Here is a 21,861-nt window from a genome sequence, read left to right as displayed (position 1 = left end):
AACCTGTGGTGATTGTTCAGTGTATGCATTTGGCTGCTTGGTATAATTAGGACTTTAGTATCTGTCCTCCTTCTGAGCCTATACTGGCCAGTACTTAGACTATTTAAATAATGAGTGTGCAGCTTTCATGCCACCATGATTTTTCTTTTATCTATCATGCTGACATATAATGCTCAGTGGCACAGTTTTCACTTAATACGGTAGCTAGCTCATGTTGTACATTCAGGCACATTGTCAAATGGTTTTCTCATAATATTAAATAGAATCAAATGATCAAATTGCCATGCTCACCATGGATCAGCTTTCTTAGAGAATTTTGAGGCTCAGTGCTTTGAGAAATGGGATGGTTGGACTCTGCTCCTTGGCTGACCCTCTTTTGTTCTTATGACTATTTAGGAGCAGGTGTGAACAAAGGCAAAGGTCTGGATTCCCCTCTCCACGTAGTGGCCAGGATATGCAGTGAGGAGTTGGCGTGCCTGCTCATGGACTTTGGAGCAGACACCAGGGCCAAGAATGCTGAAGGCAAACGTCCAGTGGAGCTGGTGCCTCCAGAGAGCCCTCTGACCCAGCTCTTCTTGGAGAGAGAAGGTGCTTCTCCTTTGCCTGAACTTAAGCTCTAATCCATAACGACTCCTTCCAGCCTTAGTAAGAGGCAGGTACTTACTAAGTTCTGACTAACAATCCTGTATAAGTTTACCATCTGCCATCACCAAATGTGGGGAAGTTATGACTAGTTAGTATTTAACAGGGTGCGGTATTGGTTATGTTGTGAATGGCCCTCCTATTGTTCTGCATGTCAGAGACATGCTGTTTGGGATGTTCTAATGTTCATATTTGTAGTAGTCCAGTTTTCAAAGAATTAAGTTGTTATTTAATAATTTAAAGATTAAAGTTATCTAAAACATACTTTAGAATGATACTGCAGAATCCTTTTTGGTGTTCCATGATGCTCCAGGATGTCTTATTGTACCACAGAGGGGACAGACTATTGGACATTTGAATTATGGGATTAAAATGTAGCTAATAGAGAGTTTAGGGTATCTCTTTAATAATTCACACCAATTCATAGACATTTACTATTATAAGTGAACCAACAATAAGTTCATACTCCTTCATAAATAAGAACTGACACTCTTAACCCAAAGAGCTAAACATTGTGGTTGAGTGGTGTGTACAGGAGGAGAGTTACTTTCTTGGGGTGTGGATCTAGGATGGGAAACAAAGATCTCTCAGGTTAGGGAGACACCTCACTGCAATCTTCATTATTCTAGAGGCAATTCAGCAGCCAGCTCAGCACCTACTCTATTACCAGAGGGTTGACTGTGTCAAGTTTTAGGGGTTGTGAGTTTTGAAGCAGACTTGCCCACTACAAGGATTTTTATGTCATGTAATCTGTTTTTTCTCCCCACATACTAAAAATTTGGGACAGTTCTGAATAGAACTATATAAAGTAGGCCAAGGAATTCTTCCTCCTTCTTCATGGCCACAGGGTACTTGCCATGCCAAGCTCCCATCTTGGCATATGCCTGTACTCCTTGTTGGTGCTGGCAGGGCTAGGGAAGACTGACCCAGGCAGAAGGAACAATCAAACAGAGACATTTTTATGTCAAACAGTAAGAAAGATAATTACTGAGCAATTCTACCTGCATTTTGGTGATTTCTTATTTTCAAAAAATGCTATGCATATATACAGGGCCAGTTTCTCCTCTAGTGCCTCAAGGCCCACAGAAATATCTTAATTTCTTTTAAAATCAGAAGGAAAAACGAATAAAACTCAATCTGGATTATATTCATCCTTATACCAACATAGTTGTAAAATATAATTTTTAATATATTTTATTGGGAAAGAGGTCCACAAATGCAAAAGCACCTAAGGGCTCCTTAAAGTCATAATATAGGACATATATATATATGTCCTATATTATGACTTTTATATATATATATATATATATATATATCCTTCTCTGTCAAATAATCTATTAAGATTTTCTTTTTTTTTAAAAAGAAGTGGATCAAATACATGACAGTGGAATGCATTTCAATTCTTATTACATATATACAGCACATTTTTCATATCTCTGTTTGTATATAAAGTATGTTGACACCAATTCATGTCTTCATACATGTACTTTGGATAATGATGTCCATCACATTCCATCATTGCTAACCCCCTGTCCCCTTCCTTCCCCTCCTATCCCTCTGCCCTATCTAGAGTTCATCTATTCCTCCCATGCTCCCCCTCCCTACCCCACTATGAGCAGTCACCTTATATCAGAGAAAACATTCACCATTTGTTTTTTGGGATTGGCTAACTTCATTTAGCATTATCTTCTCCAACTGCATCCATTTACCTGCAAATGCCATTTATTCTCTTTTATTGCTGAATAATATTCCATTGTGTATATATATATCACAGTGTCTTTATCCATTCATCTATTGAAGGTCATCTAGGTTGGTTCCACAATTTAGCTATTGTGAATTGTGCTGCTAAAAACATTGATGTGGCTGTGTCCCTGTAGTATGCTGTTTTTAAGTCCCTTGGGTATAGACTGAGGAGAGGGATAGCTGGGTCAAATGGTGGTTTTATTTCAAGTTGTCCAAGGAATCTCCATACTGCTTTTCATATTGATTGCACCAATTTTCAGTCCCACCAGCAATGTATGAGTGTGCTTTATCCCCCCACATCCTCACCAACACTTATTGTTGTTTGTATTCATAATACTGCCATTCTGACTGGAGTGAGATGATATCTTAGAGTAGTTTTGATTTGCATTTCTCTAATTGCTAGAGATGATGAACATTTTTTTCATATATTTGTTGACTGGTTTGAATATCCTCTTCTGAGAAGTGTCTGTTCATGTCCTTGGCCCATTTGTTGATTGGGCTATTTGTGTGTGTGTGTGTGTGTGTGTGTGCGCGCGCATGTGCGCGCGCTTAGCTTTTTGAGTTCTTTATATACCCTAGAGATTAGGGCTCTATCTGATGTGTGAGGGGTAAAATTTGCTCCCAAGATGTAGCCTCTCTATTCACCTCACAGATTGTTTCTTTTGCTGAGAAGAAACTTTTTAGTTTGAGTCCATCCCATTTATTGATTCTTGGTTTTAATTCTTGTGCTATAGGAGTCTTTTTTTAACCTTTATTTTGTTTTTATTTATTTTTATGTGGTACTGAGGATCAAACCCAGCACCTCGCACATGCTAGGCAAGCGCTCTACCACTGAGCCACAACCCCAGCCTGATATAGGAGTCTTATTAAGGAAGTTGGGGCCTAATCCCACATGATGAAGATTTGGGCCTACTTTTTCTTCTATTAGACGGAGAGTCTCTGGTTTAATTTCCTAGGTCCTTGATCCACTTTGAGTTGAGTTTTGTGCATGGTGAGAGATAGGGGTTTAATTTCATTTTGTTGCGTATGGATTTCCAGTTTTCCCAGAACCATTTGTTGAAGAGGCTATCTTTTCTCCAATGCATGTTTTTGGCACCTTTGTCTAATATAAGATAACTGTAATTTTGTGGGTTAGTCTCTGTGTCCTCTATTCTGTACCATTGGTCTACCAGTCTGTTTTGGTGCCAATATCATGCTGTTTATGTTACTATTGCTCTGTAGTATAGTTTATTTCTTAAGATTTTAAAATGGCCTTTTCTGGCTCTTTCTTTCCACTTTGTTCCCCAAAACCATTCCTAGAGATTTTGGTTCCTTTAACTCTTTTGCTTCACAGTTCACATGGTGACAGTATAGCCAAGGATATAGCTGGTTTACAAAATATAAATTGAGGGGCCTGTGGCCCCTAGCTCAGTGTTAAAGCACAAGCCTAATATGCACAAGACCCTGAGTTTCATCGTCACACCATAAATAAATAGATAAATAGATAAAGTATAATTTGCCCCTGGAGAGAATGATGTATTTTGCCTCTGTATTTTGCCTTTTGGGATTCTGGTAAGGTCACTTCCCATCAGGCTGAAAACTCACCTGAAATGGTGCCAGACAAGTGCAGAAAGTTGGACATGCAAATTGAATGCAGCAATTTCTGTCTGGATGTTCCTGTTGATTCAGTCCACCTGTTTCTCTGTGCTCAGGGAAGCGGCTTAATTAAATTACTGTCCTCTTTCAATGGTGTAGTGACAGGAGAACATCAGGTGAAACACAGCCATGTTCTGAATTGGGCTTTGCATGGTTGTTAGAAAAGGCAGGATTTCCCCTTCTTCAGAGGGAAAGGGAAAGGATTTCAAGAATACCACTATTCTTGATAAGCAGCTAAACCAGTGTTTGTTGAACACAATGAGAACTAAACATGACTCTCAGCCCAGCATGACAGGAACCCCTTCACCCCAAATGCCCTTTGGCCTTGAAGCATTATGAGTATTGCTGGGAGCAAAAAGGCAAGACCCAAAGGAATATGCCAATTCATAAATACAGTTAACTGATTTTATTATTGAGCAAAGTAGGTGCCAGCAAGTGGCTCTAAAACTGTAGTGAATTTTAAGCTCTGTTTATATGGAATTAGAACTACAGTTGTAAAAAGTTAGCAGCTATTCTTTTTTTTTTAATTAGAGCTTCATAGTTATACATAATAGTTGGGTTCATCCTGACAAAATTCATACATGCATAGAAATTGATTTCAGTTCACAGTCCCCGCTTTTCCCTCCTGTCCCCCCATTCTCCTTCCTCTATTCTACTAGTCTTCCTTTCACCAACAATGTACAAGTGTTCCTTTCTCTCCACAACCTAACCAGCATCTATTGTTTGTATTCTTGATCACTGCCATTCTGACAGGAGTGAGATGAAATCTTAGTCTAGTTTTGATTTGCATTTCTCTGATTTCCAGAGATGTTGAACATTTTTTCAAATATTTGTTGGACATTTGTGTTTTTCTCTTATGAGTAGTTTCTGTTTAGATCTTTTAGTTAACAGCTATTCTGTTGTCATCAGTAGTTATATTGACCTTACTCTGATGTCATGCTTTTCATAATTCTCTATTGGGCTTGTTCTGAGGTCTTGTTCTTCATAATGCTTTTATCATTATTTCCTACAGTTGTCCCTGACAGTGTATCTAGCACACATGATGAATCACATCCTTTGATAATCCTAAGTGAGATTAGATTAAGTTATATTTCCTGACAGACTACTCTTTGCCATCAGTTAGTCTATTCTTTGGGTACACTGGACATAATCTGAAAGATGCCCTGAATCCCAACAAAGGCATTCTGAAAATGCTGTTAGGGCCCTTTTAAAATCTTGAGTTCATTAAAAAAATTATGTTTCTCTATTTCTACCTCTCCTAGTTCTGTGTCACCTGAGAGATGACAGAGTTTACCCTATAGCTTGTGGCAATATGGGAAAATAGAGGCTACAGTTTCCTTTCTTTTTTTGGGGGGGGGTTCATTCACTTTATTATTATTATTGTATAAAAACCCTATGTCGTAGCCACAGCTGGAGCCTGGGTCCTCTGTACAGAGACTCTGGTGTGGGTTTTCACAAGATGGTCAGTGAATTCCTGATAAGGAGACTTGGTGAACACAGTCTCTTTCTAGAGATCAGGGGTCAAATAGCTGTATGTCTTGGAGATGGCATCAAAGGTGGCCTTGGCAAAATTGCCCAAGGTGGCAGTGCAGCCCCTGGCAGAAGTGAAGCAGTCATCAATACCAGCCATAATCAGTAGCTTCTTGGGTACAGGAGCTGAGACAATACCAGTACCTCTGGGGGCAGGGATGAGCTGTACCAGCACAGAACCACAACGTCCTGTCACCTTGCAAGGGACAGTGTGAGGCTTGCCAATCTTGTTCCCCCAACAGTCTCTCCACACAGGAACGATGGAGAGCTTGGCCAGGATGATGGCCCCTCGGATAGCAGTTGCTACCTCCTTGGAGCGCTTTACTCCCAATCCAACGTGACCATTGTAGTCCCCAATAGCTACAAATGCCTTGAATCTGGTCCCCTGGCCAGCACGAGTCTGCTTCTGTACAGGCATGATCTTTAAAACCTCATCCTTGAGTGATGCCCCCAGGAAAAGTCAATGATCTCAGACTCCTTGATGGGCAAAGAGAAGAGATAGATCTCCTCCAGGGACTTGATCTTCATGTCCTTGACCAGGCGGCCCAGCTTGGTGACCGGGATCCACTCCTTGTCTTCGGCCTTGCCTCCACGAGCCCCGGCCTCGGAGACCGCTGCTGAAGCCTCCGCAGAAGCCTCCGAGGCCACCCATTCCGGGAGCCCCCGGGGCCCCTGGGACCTCCGGGACCTCCCGCTGCACCGGCGTCATCCGCCATTTGGTGTTTTTCCAGAGAAGAAGGCACAAGCCCCAGTCAACAATTATTGAAGCACCATTTCTGGGATGGGGCCCAGCATCATGTAGTTTAAAGATCCCCATCCCCAGACACTTCCAAAGTGCAGCCTGGACTGTGGGCTACTGTTTTATGGAATTTTTGAGGGTTTATAGTTTTCCTTTTCTTAAAATAACACAAAGAGAATTTCCATTACAAATTGATGCAGGGAATTGGGATGGAGTGAAAAATCATTCCCTATCTTTTTACTCTGTAACAGGGGTTTTCAACCTTGGCATTATTGACATTTTGGGTCAGTTGGGAGCTGTCCTGTATCCTGCAGGATATTTAGTAGCATCCCTGGCTCTCTACCCATTAGATACCAATGGCACTTTATCCAAGCTGTGATAATAAAACATGGCTTCAGACATTGCCCAGTGTCCTCTGGGGAGCAAGTACTTCTTCCTTCTCCCCACCTGTTCTCTGTTGAAAGCCACCATCCTAAAATGTAAACTCTTGAATGTTCCCCAGGCAAGGTTTATGCTAGTTCACTTTTTACCTATGAGTTGAAGCTTTGGGATAGCTCTGAATACAGAATATGAAAGCAAATGTGACTTAATAAGATAGCATACACTTGTGATTCACTGATCGCTCGTTTTATTTGAATATCTTATAAATTGCTAAGATTATAAAAAAGACATGCTTGCTTCTAGAAATATTACCTTATTTTAAAAGTAAAAGAACAACAATGCCATTAAACATGATTTTTATTTTCATTATTAGAAATTTCGTGTAGCTGTGTAATTCCTAAATTAGTTTTCTTAAGCTTTTGTTAGTAAGGCTAAGTTTTAAATTTCTTGCACTCTGTTCTAAATTAAAACCCAAATGAGCTTATTTCAGTTAGATACCACAAAAGAGACAACATGGCTTAAAAATGCCTTCCACAATAATAGTCTTAAACTGTACCATATTATTTACTTACAACAATATTGTATTTTATATGCTTAAAATAGGAAAGGAAAAGCAGTCTTAGATCAATGAAACCAGTGTGTGATTTGTCTCATGATCTTTCCCCAGGGCCCCCTTCTTTGATGCAGTTATGCCGCCTGAGAATCCGGAAGTGCTTTGGCATCCAGCAGCATCATAAGATAACTGGACTCCTTCTCCCGGAGGAGCTGAAACGGTTCCTTCTACACCTTTAATTGAGTCAAAGGAACGGATTCAAAAACAACAGATAAACATTGACTATTGTAGCCACTGGAATTTAAAATAAAGTTAGGTTTATAGTGCTTGGCTAGTTTTTTTTATTCTTAATAGAAACACATTAGAGTACTTTATATTTTTGGTTGGAAGGCACTAAGATGTCCCCTGCCCCTGACTTGAAAGAGTGTCTGAAATAATGGCTACTCTTTTGAACATCTACTACATGACAAGTGCTAAGGAAGGAACATTTTATACATCATTCAATTTAGTCTTTACAGAAAACCTACCAGGTGGGCAGTATATACTACCTTTCCAAGGTAATGCACCAAAACTCAGGGAGATCAAGTAGAGAGGAGCCAGAATAAAATATAGGCTTTCTGATGTGAACCTGGGGAATTTTGACCAAGGCAGAATTTTCCAATATTACTGTCCTGGCTCCATCTCTGTGATATGGGAATATAAAACATTTCTTTGTTTACTTTTTTAAACTTTTCCTGTTATTATGAAAAAATTACTACACCCTAGTAGAGTATAGGGGCAAATTCTTTTTCTCAACCAAAATGTCATATACAAGTTGAACATGTTCTAGACTAGTCCTGTCCAATATAGTAGCCACTAACCCAGTAGTTCTCAGCTGTGGTGATTTTTGCTCCCTATCCAGAGGATATTTGGTAGTCTGGAGACACTTGTGGTTGTCCCTACTGAGAGATTAAGCTATGGTCATAGAGCACGTAGAGGCCAGAGATGGTGCTAACATCCTACAATACATAGGACAGCCCTTCATATACCAAAGAATTATCCAGTTCAAAATGTAACTAGTGCCCAGGTTGAGAAACCCTGCACTACCTATATGTGACTAATCAAAAAATTCGAATTAGTTAAAATTAGGTAAAATAAAAAAGCCTGTTTCTGAATGTTATTAGCAATATTTTAATATCCACAACTTAGCTAGAGACTACTATGTTAAACTGAACAGATAGACACAGATCAGTGAAGAAATCTCGACTGGACAGTGCTCTTTAGATGCTCAATGAATGGATTTTAACTACTTTACAGTTTCAGATTTATGGTAAACCTGTGATGTAGTTTAGCACTGATGGTTGTAGTTTCAATTCTGTCTAAGAGATGAATTTAGGGTTCTATTACATTAATAGAAAGAAAGAAAATACCGTAACTACTTAAGGAAAATATGTATCTGTAATAAGATGACATGTGGTCTAGGTGATCTTTAAAGATATTTCCAATACATTTTTTTCTGTGATTCTAAATTTAATTTGCTATGTGGAAAAAAAAAAAAAAAACACAACCTCCCCCCCCCCCCCAAAAAAAAACCCTCCAGAATATTATCCTAAAATGCTCAACTTGTTCTCCCAGCAAGTGGCGCTGTTGTCACACGATAACAAGCAAAAGGGTTGCTTCTCATAAATGATCCATCATAAAATGGTTTACAACAGAGGCTCTGGAAATTTCCATTCAGGAATGAAAACTTTGTGGTGATAGATTCCACTAACACCAGGTTTGCTTCTTTTCCAAAGTACCCAGTAGTTCAAATGTGACTACAGAACCTCACTTCCTCCTATTTGTTTTTTTCTTAAATTGACCATGTATACATTTAATGCTCAGAATTCAGACAGCTAATGAACATCAGTATCCTGCCACTTGATAATTAATTTCATTTCATTAATTTGTTAGAGTTCATTTACTTAGGAACTTTCTAGTGAGTACCTGTGTCTCTGCCACACACTGTTCTAGGCACACCAGGGTGACAACAATGAAGATATTTCACTTCCTGAATCTTACCCTGTAGCCAAAAAATCTTTTTCCAAGGGATAAGTTGTAGGCATTTTGCTATAGCTTTCTTTTTGAAAACATCAGTTTAAAAAATAGCCTGTTTTTTCATATAGAATACATCAGACAGACCTTGGCTTATGTTAATCTTCCCTCAGCTAAATCCACTGAGTTTAATCCACAATTGTAACAGAATTACTAGAACAGCACTTTCTTCTTAAATATTCCAGGCAATTAACCAATTTGCCAATCCATATAATAGATGGTCATCCTCACAAATGGGGAAAATATCATCACCACCTCTCTCATTGCAATTTAGGGAAATTTCAAGTCACCTTACTTAGCAATGCTCAGAAAGAAGATTCTATTTAAATAGCATCCTTTTATGAGTCTAGATGTGGTTATATTTGTAAGTAACATACACCTTTGAATGCTTTGTCATCCTAGTATGGCAAGAACCTCAAATTGTATAATCAAAGCTGGTTAAGTGACATTTAATAGACCCTACCTTCATGAATGATGGATGTAAACTTAGCTTCATGAAACCATCTTTTAAAAATGGTAACCATTCTCTCTGTTTTTTAGCTTGCAAACTTACATATTTTGTAGACTAATCTCATATTGTCATTATATTACATTTTGCTTGGTTTTATTCAGTAGAAACACTGGCTGGACAGTGCACATTGCTAGCACAATACATGCTATGATAAAAGAAGAAAATGAGAGGAAGGGACCAGGGAAGGATAACTATTTTTTATTCTGGGTTTGTAAAGGGCTGATTGACATGGTCTGATACTCCATGTACCAGGCTAGAATGATCAGTCATTAGCCAGACACTAGGAGCTCCTGAACAAGGGATCAAGATGTGCTTAGGCTCTCTATTCTGGGGCACAGGGTTGGGCCTTTATAATATGATAAAAGCCCAGCATTAGGGCTTCAGTGTAAGACCAGGTCAGCATCAAAAGCAACTAAATAACAGCTCCCATTTTAGAGGGCTTGCTAAAAGCTAGGCATTATGCATTAGTGAATTATAAGCATCCTCACAACTCCTAGCCCCATTTCACAGATGGGGGTGAAGAGGGGTTAAGGGACTTGAAAAAAGGCACACAATTAGTAGATGGTAAAGCCAGAGTTTAATGCAGAAGCCAGAGCTCTTAACCATTACATACTCTGCCTTTCATTTTTTTTTTCATTCAGTCCCAAAGCTCTGGCCTCTGGGTCCTAAAAGCCACCTGCCTGATTTTCCAGTAGTTCTTGAAAAGTTAAGCCAGATGTAAGTCTGTAGGTCAAGGGTCTCATTGTGACACTGGGAGGTTGTGCCAAGTTTAGGCCTAGACACCACACAGACCTTTCCCTAATCATTTGAGCCAGGCTGAGACCAAACTTGCTGCTTCTAAGGATGAGTCAGCCTCGTGCTGCCAGTGATGTTGGTGGGCACAGAATGAACCTTCCCATGAGCTCAACTTGGTATGGCAAATGAACTTTTTCTTTCCTGAACTGAGAATATTTTGGACCAACTTTGTCAGTAATGCTGGTAAAATCTTTCCCTGTAATGTGGTAGGGCAGAGGAGAAGCTCATGTACTTGTGTATGTTTCTGTTTTTGTCTGTCTCTTTCTTGGTCTTTCTTTCCTGCCATACTAGTTTTCTATTGCCGAGTAACAAATTATCACACATTTAGTGACTTAACACAAATTCATCATATCATAGTGTCTGTAGGTCAGAATTTTAGGCACAGGGTGGCTGGATTCTCTGTTCAGAGTCTCACAGCGCTGACATCAAGGTATGGTCAGGGCAAAGGTTTTTTTATCTGGGGCGCATAGATCTTCTTCCAAGCTCACTTGTTGTAGGCAGAAATCAGTTCCTTGTGGTTGTTGGATTTAGGCCCCAGTCTTATTGCTAGCTGTTAGCTAGGGGCTGCTCCCAACATCCAGAGACCACCCAATTCCTCGCTATGTGACTGCCTCCATCAGAAGTTTTAGTATGAATGTTGACTTTCTTCCAGGCCAGGTGGAATGCATCTTCTTGACTTCCTATTCCATGACCATGCGGAAAAAAACTCTGTACCTCTGTATATCATGCCTGATTAGATCAGGACTAGTGGATAATATTCTGACATTAACCTCAAGTGATTTGGGACCTTCATTACATCTACAAAATTAATTCATAGGAGAACCTAGATTAGGTTTGAATTACTGGCAGAAGAAATATGTACATCAGAGCCATAGAATCTTGGGAGCATCTTAGAAATCTTCTTACCATACTTATTAATGGCTCATAGTCATCAATTTTTATGTTTATTTGTCTCAAGTTTAATATATAATAACATAGTAATGATTGTTTTTGTTATTTCATCAAACATATATAGTGCTTAATCTATGACTCTATGTCAGCATGGCTCTAAGAATTTCACAAACACCAACCCCTATAATACTCATGATACTCTATGATAGGTACTGTTACATCTATTTTACACCTAAATTTCTGAGGCACAGAGAAGTCAAATTCATATGACTTCTGTCAAGAGATAACATGTTTCCTTTAATCACATCATTCTGAATTCATCAGATTTGGTGCTAAAAAATGAAGGCACATATGGGGACAGGAAATTAGACTTCTCAGGTTTGACTCCATTCCTTTTGGGGACTTCTTAGCAATTTAAGGCCATTGGCATTCCTGCCTAGGGGGTGATGTGGTAGTAGAGTGCTGTTCTCTCTTATGTTGTCCTTCATGACTTTTCTGTACACCTTGGTAGGTCAGTTCCAACTAAGAAGATATAGAAGATTCTCTATAGTTTCTGGAAACCAGAAGGGAAGCTGAGTAACATGCTTACAAAATGCACCTAAGTTTGCCACAGGTCACCTCCTGGTCTAGATCTTGACCATCTTCCTTGGGACAGAAGACATCAGTCCCTTGCATTTCCTGACATCTCTTCAGTGCTCATCTCCACACCTGAGAGAGTGAAGTTCAGAGATGGATAGGGCTTCCTTTCTGTTCAAAACCCAGCTTCCACACCCTGGTTTTCTTTCAGATTCCCTGGTGATGTCACTGGGAGTGACCAGTTCCTTTTAAGTGTGGCATGGACTTACTCTATGACCAAAGAGACCAGTCCTATCAGATGGTCCCCAAAACAATTTCAAATGCCAGGGGCACATAACTTTGGAGGCAGGATAAGGGGCCTTCTGTTAGATGCAATCTGGAGACTTGTTCTGGTGAGCGAAGAACAGGCACACTGAGAGCTTCCTTTGTCTTCTCCCATCCTGCCCTTCAAGATATTTGGGCTGGCACTAAAGAAGGCAATCTCACATTTGGCTGCTGCCTTTGGCTTATCTTGAGGGACATGGCAAAAATCCTTGTCACAGTCCTGTCAGAACAGAGAAGAGTTCAACCACTGTGCTATAGTCTCCACAATGTGATAGAGGACAAGAACATTCTACTGCCTAATACACCCTCCAAGACCTTTAGACTCCTTCAAGTGTATAAATTCTCACTGATTTGACAAGATTGATTTTCTACCCTTTACTTTGCAAAATCCATTGTGAGACCGAAGCAAGTAAAATTGATTTCCGCTCACTTTCTTCCCCACCCAAGGCCTCTTTGCTCACTCTTGGTGATATGAGATTTTCTAACTTTCTATGCCCTTTTTGAAAAGCTTGGGGTGTTTTTTTCTTCCTTTTTTTTGAGTACATAAAATCAGATGTTTCCACAGGCTTGTGCAGGAATTTTAATATGATATCCTAGGTGTTTGAACTTCTTAAGTTCAAGAAAACACCTCTGTTGTATCATAGTTGGGAGCCTAAGTATTTGCATTGCAAATATTTGGCTATGATCAGGAATACCGAGGATGGTATTAGCCTGCTTTTCACTGAATTCACATTTTGTACATTTCATTTAAATAAGAATGCACCAGAAAGCTACCTGCAAAAATTTATTCCTCTGAGTTGCATTGTATAGAATCAGATGTATTGGGTCTATATCTTACTTTTCAATATAGGATATAAAGAATGCCTTAATTCCTTTAGTTCTCTGAAATGAATTTACTTGGTCCTGAACCATCATCAGCCTGGCTGGAGATCCAATTTCAGTCAAAATACAGACTGTTGAAGGGTAAAGTGGAGATCTCAAGGGCCTTGTGTTGCCCAGGACAAGAAAAAAAGGATCTCTGGTTACTCAGATATTTGTTGTTAAGGCTTATATGGCTCCTTGGAGGCAGAAATCTCTGAGGCAGCCATGCAACCTAATGCCCAGGTTGACAATGAGACTTGGCTTTTCTAGAGAGATCCTGCAACCACTCTCTCTCAATCCTATGCCACCTCTCCAAGTTGTTGTGTTTGAAAGAGTCATGAGTACTTGCTTCTGGGACCCACCTCCAAACCCCAGTTCCATTTCAGTCTTGGGGAGTTAGTGTCTCTCCATGTTAGTGCTCCCTCCCTTTCAGCTGTGGCAAAATCTAGCAGAATCCCCTCAGTGATTCACAGAAATGTAAACAAGAAACTGGGTACTCCACGCCTGCAACCATAGCCTGCAACTCTGCAGCACAAATGTTTCTGAGCCCAGGGAAGTACAAACTTCAATAGTTTCTATTTCCCAGCTAAACAGAAATAGTGAGTATGGGGATGTGACTTTGGGGGGTTAAAGAACAGAAAAAAATGTAAACTAGTTTTTTCCAAGGGAGGAAAAATTAACTTTTCTCGAAACTTGTGTTAGGACTGTTACATATGTTCAACACTCACATGAGATCTGTGGTCATGGTTGGGTTTTTTCTCCTGTCACACTCAGTGCTCAAGAGCAGCTGTGGCATAGGTGAAGAACTGGGTAAGTGAGATAATGGAATTAAGGGGATTGCACAAAGGTATGATTGCTGTCTAAACTGGGCAAGTAGGATGGGTGAATGGGGAGGGCAAGGCTGGTGGACAGTGAAAAAGTAGTAGGACCAATAGGTTGGAAGTCCCAATGGCCTCAGAGAGCCAAGGAACACTAGAGTAAGATAATTAGAGGAGGAGGATTGATGGTTAGTGAGAACATTGAAGGCAAGATTTTAGAGGTAGTTTGGTTATTGTCGATGACAGCCTATAGGGAGAAGTGAGCGAATTGAGTAGTGGAAAAGGTCATTGGAGGTGAAGACTTCAAGGGACAGAGAAACTAAGATGCAAGGTGAATTTTCTTCTCCACGAGTAGAAAAATTGCCAAGAACAATGACAAGTATAAAAGAAATGGAGCTAAGTGTGGCAGCGCCTGCACGCCTATAATCCCAGGGGCTTGGGAGGCTGAGACAGGAGGATCACGGGTTCAAAGTCAGCCTCAGCAACAGCGAGGCACTAAGTGACTCAGTGAGACTCTGTCTCTAAATAAAGTACAAAATATGGCCACAGCTCAGTGGTTGAGTACCCTTGAGTTCAATCCCTGCTGCCCTCCTCCCCCACAAAAAAGAGGAAAATGGAGAGCTAGGTATAAAAATCAGACATTTCTTTATGATCATAACAAAATGGGGTAATGGATCGTAGTCTCTGATGGTATATGTTTAAAAGAAGTTAGGTGTTTGAGGAAGGAGGAAGAGAAATGATCAAAAAACAAGTTGGCAAACTATGGTTAGCAGACCAAATCTACCTTGCCTTCTGTTTAGTAAGTATAATTTTACCAGAATAACAGCTACAGCCATCATGTACATCTTGTTTATGGCTGTTTTGTAATTGGAACAGAGATAACACAGCCTGAAAAAACTAGGTTATTTATTATTGGGTCCTTCACACAAAAAAGATTTCTGACCTCTGCTCCTGAATTAGCAATGAAGAACAGAAATATTAACCCCATAGTGAGAAGTAAACGCAATTAATATTACGATGATTTTTCTTGCCACACAAATGTCAGATCCTTTGTACTTTTCAGTCTGGGTCTGCTCCAGGTTATCAGATCAACCATTTTCACTCAATTGAGTTTTTTTCCCCCCACAGTGAATCAACTTATTAGATGACAGAATGGCTGACTGCTTACCTTTGTACATGGATGGATATATTTTTCCTTTTAAGTTCAAGCCAGCTTAGTTAATCAATTTACAGAGGTAAATTTCAGAATGTGCAGATCCCGATCATTATTCATTAAAAAAATTAACTTCAGGCTATGGCACTCTTTGGTTTGTTAGAGTACTGAGAAAAAATGCTAGTGGATTTGTCTTCCACCTCCATTTTCCTGATCTACCTTATTTTGTTCCCTATTGTTAGTCTTGAGAATAGGACACTGTCCTACATAGCTTTGTCCACTATCTAATGAGACTGGCATGGACAGAATTCCCAGGGTAGTGAATCTGTAGGACTGCCAGTGGTAACTCACATTCCTTCTCTGGAAGGTTTAAATCAAGTGATAAATTTACTCAAAAGAATGGGCAACTGAGTTAAGTTAATGGTGGGACCACAGAGTAAGTATTTATGTATGGGTATCATTAAACTTCCTGAAACTATGTTCTTTTTTCCTGCTTCTCCTGGAACTTGGAATCTATACAGATCCTTGTTTCATGAGATCTTTATCCTTTATTTAAACCAGCTGGAGTAGATTCTATTCCTTATAACCAAATGATAACTAAAGGATTGTGAATGCCATGTTCTTGGTCATAAGTGAATCCATTGGCTTCTCTCCCCCAGGATTTCACATAGGATGTGTTCCCAAGGACAGTAGTCTTTTATTCCCTTTGTCATAAAAAAGAAAAGAAAATGGAGGGAACAGCACAAATGCAAGTCAATCTTTACTCTTTGGAGACCACTGATGGCATGAACCCAACTGAAACAGTCAATAGGTAAATAGTCTGTAACAGATATACTTGTCTAGCTAGACCAATGTTTGAATAGTAGAGTCAATTGTCATCCAAGGAATGTCTAGGGATTCCTTGAAGTTAAGAGTGAGAGTTTGAGGCACAAATGGTTTTCCTGGAAGATTTTATTAACTAGAAATATCACGTTGGCCATTTTCATCTCCGCATTTTCCAGAATGGACATTAACTGTGGTGTTTGTAGAAGTGTATTTAAATCTCTTGGAACTAACTAATGATGATGGAATTTAAAACAAATTCCTGCACAGCCCACAGATGACAACAGTTAGTGATGGAAACAATCCCTGTTGTGCCCTTTGGCTCATTAATAAGTTCTTTTGATCCCATCACTTCCTTTGTTGGTTTGTTTTAATGAAAATGCACTCTGATGTTTGGGGATTTAGCAGAAGAAAGGAAGAACCAAACATATACCAGTGCCAGCTATAGAGAAGATGCTACAGCAGGTATTTGGAAAGATGGACCAGCAGGATTCCTGATGTCTCAGGTTCTAAGGCTTTAAATGTATTCTCTTTGCCTTGCCTGGCCAATAGTGACTCCTTTCCCCCTGATTAATGAATAAGCAGTTTTATGTCTTTAGTTCAATAATCTGTGGATTGAAGGCAGATGTTCTACAATGGATCCCCACCAGTGGTGGTGATGCCAAATTGGTTGTTAAATGAAGCTGGAAGATCATTTTCCTTGGGCTGTGAATTTCTGTGTCTCGTATGATTTCCATTCTGGGTCAGTACTAAAGACAGCTACTTTAGGAGAGAGGAAACTTTAGTCTGACATGAAACTTCCAGCTGTATTATGTTGGAAGAAATTATCAAAACAAATCACTTTTTCTGTAAGCTTTCATATTCTTAGGCTTGTCGTAGTGGGCACAGGTCTCTCTTTAAGTAGAGAGTCATAGAATAATGAGTTTCTCTGAACTAGTTTCTTAGTCACAAAAAGAATGACTCAGAAATTAATGAGGAGGCTTGTATCCCCCCCCCCAAATGTGGAATAACAAGGCAATATTTGACATATAGCTGCTCTCAATATAGAAGACCCACTTTAACAAAAACTAAAAAAAATAATACTCAACCAGACTATATAATAACAACACAGTGACATTTTAGTTTTGTCTACTTTGGCCCAGACAATAACCTTTGATGCTGGTAAAATATCTAACATCCAAAATTCCAAAAAATATATAAAGATTTGATTTGTAGTGTTTCACAATTTCTGTGGTATAAATATGCCCACAAAGGCCAATTTCAAGCTTACCAATATGATGTCATTGAATGAAGAATTTGTGAAAAAATTTGCACAGTCAGACTTTAGAAGATAATATCTGCTGGCTCCAGATATGACTGTCCTCTAGGGATGGTTAGGCCATACACAATGATGTTGGCTCCTGTCAATTGTTTTAGAAGAATATAATGTGGTGGGATGCAAGGGAGATATTTTGATGATGTCCCTTTCAACTGTGCCTCACCTTTATGGCTTAAACACAAGCTGAGGATGAGGCTATTTAATTTAATGAGTATTTAGTCACTCTAGCTGAATTGTGTGCAACCTCCTATTATTTCACTTTTTTATTGTGGCAGTACAGAATTGGGGAAAGAACTTTGTATTGGTGTGGGGGTGTGGCATATTGGGGGAAAGATCTTGTTTCTATTTCAAGGTCTTCCAGTTATTAGCTATTTCACTCTTGGGCAAATCATATGCCACCAGACCATTCTCTCTTCTTCCCAACAACTTATGAATAACAGTCAGGTGCCAGCTTCTTCCTAACCAACTCAAAAGCAAACCTATAATGTTATTTTACTATTCAACTTTTCTACTTTCCTCCTGGAAGTTTAAACAATAGGACAAAGAATGGAAGACAGGAACAAGATGTCAGCAAAATCACGAAGCCTTGAGCAAATTGCATAGTCTCCTCTGAAAGGATTTCACTGCCTTGACAGTTAAAAACGTTTTTTTCCCTATAATTCAAAAGAAATGAATATAATTTGCTCATTGAAATTACCAATCATTTTTGAATTCACTAAATCCTTTATAATATAGTTCAGAGCAGATGTTCTCAAACTGTAAAATTACACACAGAAATTCAAAAAATACTGATTCTCCAGACCTTATCTCCGACCTAATGATTTAGAATTCCAGTCATGGTGGGAAATGGAGAGGAAGAGCATATATGTTTAATATTTTTGCAGTGCTACTAATTGAACCCAGGGCCTCACACATGCTAGGCAAGCAATCTACCACTGAGTTACCCTGGACCTTAGACTCTTAAAAACCTCCTCAGATGATTCTGAGACACAATCATCATTTGGAAATCATGCTCTAGAGCAAGGAAGGGCTTTGTTATTGTTCAACTGGGCAGCACTCAAAGTTAATCTGTATTTTCTAGATCAGCAAATGGAGGCATTTACAAATTAATGTTTCCAATGATGAGAAGCCAAACCTCTGAGTCAGTGGTCCATCAAAGCAGCTCATCATCAAACTTTTAGATCCCCAAATTTCCCTGCTAATGTCCCTGGTTGAAAAACCCTGTGGTGTCTGCCAACTGCAGCCATGTTTTTCTCCTATCCCTCAAGCAAAGTCCCTGAAAGACAAAACCTTTTGAAAGTATTAGGGAAACTCAGAGAGATGCTACACCTGGCTGATTCTGATTGCCTTTGGATGCTGAAATAGCTGTCAGAAAGAGAATTTCTTAGCCACTTCATGGACATCAGTTTTTTGGTCTTTGAGTCAATGTAGATTATGTGCATCAATTCCTATTGCAGCCGGCTGTCAGTTAACATCTCTGTCCCTTATGATAACTGACTTGAGTATAATCAGCAGGTGAACACACTCTTTATCATTGTCCATCTTTCTAAGCTTCTGTGTATTGATTTTCAGCCTCAGAGCTGAGCCAAAACAGCCTTGAACTTTAAGTGATTTTTCTGCTCTGCGTCTTTCTTCAATTCATTCATTTATTCATTGAATATTTGTAGAAAGTCTGCTGTGGACCAGACAATGTAGATACTGCAGTAAAATAAAATAAACCAGAAATCCAACTCTCATTGAATTTGTCAATGGGAGGATGACAAAAAGTAGCAAAGTAATAACAAATATGTAATATAATGAATAAAATAAGTAAAATACATAGTATGCCAAATAATGATAAGCACAATGAAGAAAAGTAAACTGGAGATAAGGAGGAGGAAGATTTGGGGGTAGGAATTTTGCCCTAATAATGGTGGCAGTGAGGAAGGACCTGATTGCTAGAGACTCACTGGACCCTAAACAACAGTGCTTAAACTTCTGGAGTTTATTACAGAAAAATTATATGGTTGAGAAAGAGCCTTAAGAAAAGGATCCCCAAATTTCCCTGCTAATGTCCCTGACTGAAAAACCCTGTGGTGCCTGCCAACTGCAGCCATGTTTTTCTCCCACCCGTCATCACTGCCAAAGATTATCTTAAGTGAGAATCTGGAGAGCTCAAGAGGAGGGATGTACTATCTTCCTTCTGTAAGGGCCACAGCAGAACACAGTCTTGCTTTTCAACCAGGAGCCATACATGTGTACATTGTACCAGAGAACTCAAAATGGAGTTTTGGTTAGAGTTTTTAGAAAATATTTTGCTGGTTATTTGATCCATATTCCTTCTATATAACCAGTCTTAACAGTTGAGACCTCTGAGAGTCTCACTCTGACCAGGTTCAGATCATCAATCTTACTGTTATCAATAAACAGTGTTGACAAGTTGATACAAACCTCCCCCAAACTCCTTGTACTCGTGGTTACACAGCAGCATTGTTAATCAATAGGCTTCATACCTTGGTCAGGGGTCAGTGCCATATAGCTACATTTCTTATTTCAATAGAACAACTTAGGCCAGTTTCAAGCACGCTGCAATTAACTCTCAGAGCACAGATTGCAATTCTAAGTAACAATTCTAAATTCTAAATTACAATTCTAAACAGCAGGTCAAAATCTCAAGGCGGTTACAGACTTAGCTATGAAGAAATCTTTGGGCAGGTTTTTTCCTCCCAGTGATGGAGATCGGCCAGTGCAAAGACCCTTAGGCTTGATCATATTCAGAGAAAAACAAGGGGGTTTCTGAATGCAAGACTGAATGAATGATGGGGAAACTTAGAAGATGATCTCAAAGATCTGGCAGATGCTGGGTGGAAATCTGAATTCCATGGTCTTCAAATGTTTTACAACTCTGCCTTGAGTTCCCTTTGTGTTGCATTGGAATATATTAGTCACAGAATAGAGATTCTTTAACCTGGAAGACTATTGACAGAATATGAATCCCATAAATGTAAATTTTAAAGCATCTTATTTTTAATCACCTCTAGCTGAAATCGAGCATTTTTTTCCACTAGGAATGCAGGCAACCACAATAGTCTTAGCTTTACTTATAACTTTGCCATTCACATTACAGAGATTTTTATATCAGATTACAGTTGTTGTAAATATTCTGAAATATCTTTTATGCTCATCACTTCTTTGAAGTTACTGTAGTTATTAACCTGCTGCAACAGTATACATGATCATGGTCTTTCTGTCTCCAGATCAAATGATGAAGTTGAATGTTTTCATAACCGGTATTTAATGCAGAAAACTCTGGAACATTCTGATGTCGCAAAGAGATTAGTTTGGTCTTCTAAAAAGAGCTATGGAATTTTAATTCCATTTGCCACAATGTTTCTCTAGGGATTGGCTTTTTAACAGGGGTAGCAATTTAAACAAACAACAAAAAAATTGATATTGACTGGATATTTAACATGATATGCCTCCAATCTTATCAAAGATCACTCCACAGTTGATTGTGCTCTTTGAAATTAAGCAACAACAGCCGTCACGTGAAAATGTCTTTTAAAAATTCTGTAACTTGGATATATTTATCATATTATTTGTGGTTATTTATGGTGATAACCAAGAAGCACTTATATTACTATACTATGAATCTATTAATTTACTGTGTTTTTTGGAGATTGATTGAGGTATACTTCATATATAACTCATAGAACTTTACCAGTTTCCAAAAGAAAAAAAAAATGATCTCAGCAAGAACATTTCCTATCAGTCGTTCCAAACAGATATGCAAGATCTCCAGGATAGCAGCTGGGGTCTTGAGAAATTGAATTTTCCAGTGCCAGGTAAGGTTGATGAGGTATTAGCTCCTGAATGGAATACATCATATAAGATTTGACAAGCTTGAATTAATACCTAATGTTTCGAAAGGGGTGGGAAATGATTAGAGAGCAATCAGAGAGGGTTCCCAAAGAGGCCACAGACAACGTGAAAGCAGATAAATATGAAAATGCATCCCATTAGCAAGTCATGAGTGGACTGGAATGGGCTTGTTATTGCTGAGGGTAAAATGAAAGCTTAAGAAGATGTGTGAACACAGCAGGGGACCAGCATCAATGCTGATTTTCTCTCTCTCAGGTAACCAGACATTCGTTTATAGTGCTCAGCTATTCTGAAATGTTTTTGGCTGAAGGATCTATATAAATTTTAAAAGGGGGGGGGCTGCTCAACAATGCCTCCCTACACTGACAAATAAGAACCCCTCATTGTGTTTCAGTAATTGATTTAGGCTCTAACCACATCTGACAATGGGCTAAATTTGATGCTGACAACCAACATTTAGCCAAACAGTTCTTTCTCCACCTTCCACAATGCAGTGGAATCTTTTGGGGTCCTTTTGGGCTCACTGACTTCTTGGACCTGTAGTGATCCTCAATGGAAGGCTATTAAACTCTTCTCCAGGGAACATTTGAGAATAACTGGCTATATTTTTGATTGTCACAACTTGACGGGTCTCT

At 39.2% G+C, this 21,861-nt stretch overlaps 1 protein-coding gene and 1 pseudogene across 1 annotated transcript in view; one reads left to right on the top strand and one right to left on the bottom strand.

The window, feature by feature from the left end:
• The window catches only part of Asb9 (ankyrin repeat and SOCS box containing 9), a 33,443-nt gene extending 25,931 nt beyond the window's left edge, over positions 1-7,512 (top strand). Inside the window, exons 6-7 of the mRNA XM_027946521.2 lie at positions 397-588; positions 7,338-7,512. Of these exons, the coding sequence (XP_027802322.1) occupies positions 397-588; positions 7,338-7,462 (317 nt within the window). The 3' untranslated portion in view covers positions 7,463-7,512. The remainder of the gene's footprint in view (positions 1-396; positions 589-7,337) is intronic.
• On the bottom strand, positions 5,414-6,266 carry LOC114101506 (small ribosomal subunit protein uS5 pseudogene; annotated as a pseudogene).
• Positions 7,513-21,861: the final 14,349 nt, after the last annotated feature.

This window comes from Marmota flaviventris, chromosome X (genome assembly GCF_047511675.1).
Source record: "Marmota flaviventris isolate mMarFla1 chromosome X, mMarFla1.hap1, whole genome shotgun sequence".
Lineage (NCBI taxonomy): Eukaryota > Metazoa > Chordata > Mammalia > Rodentia > Sciuridae > Marmota > Marmota flaviventris.
The sequence above is the reverse complement of the archived record's forward strand: the minus strand, read 5'-3'. Positions and strand labels throughout refer to the sequence as shown.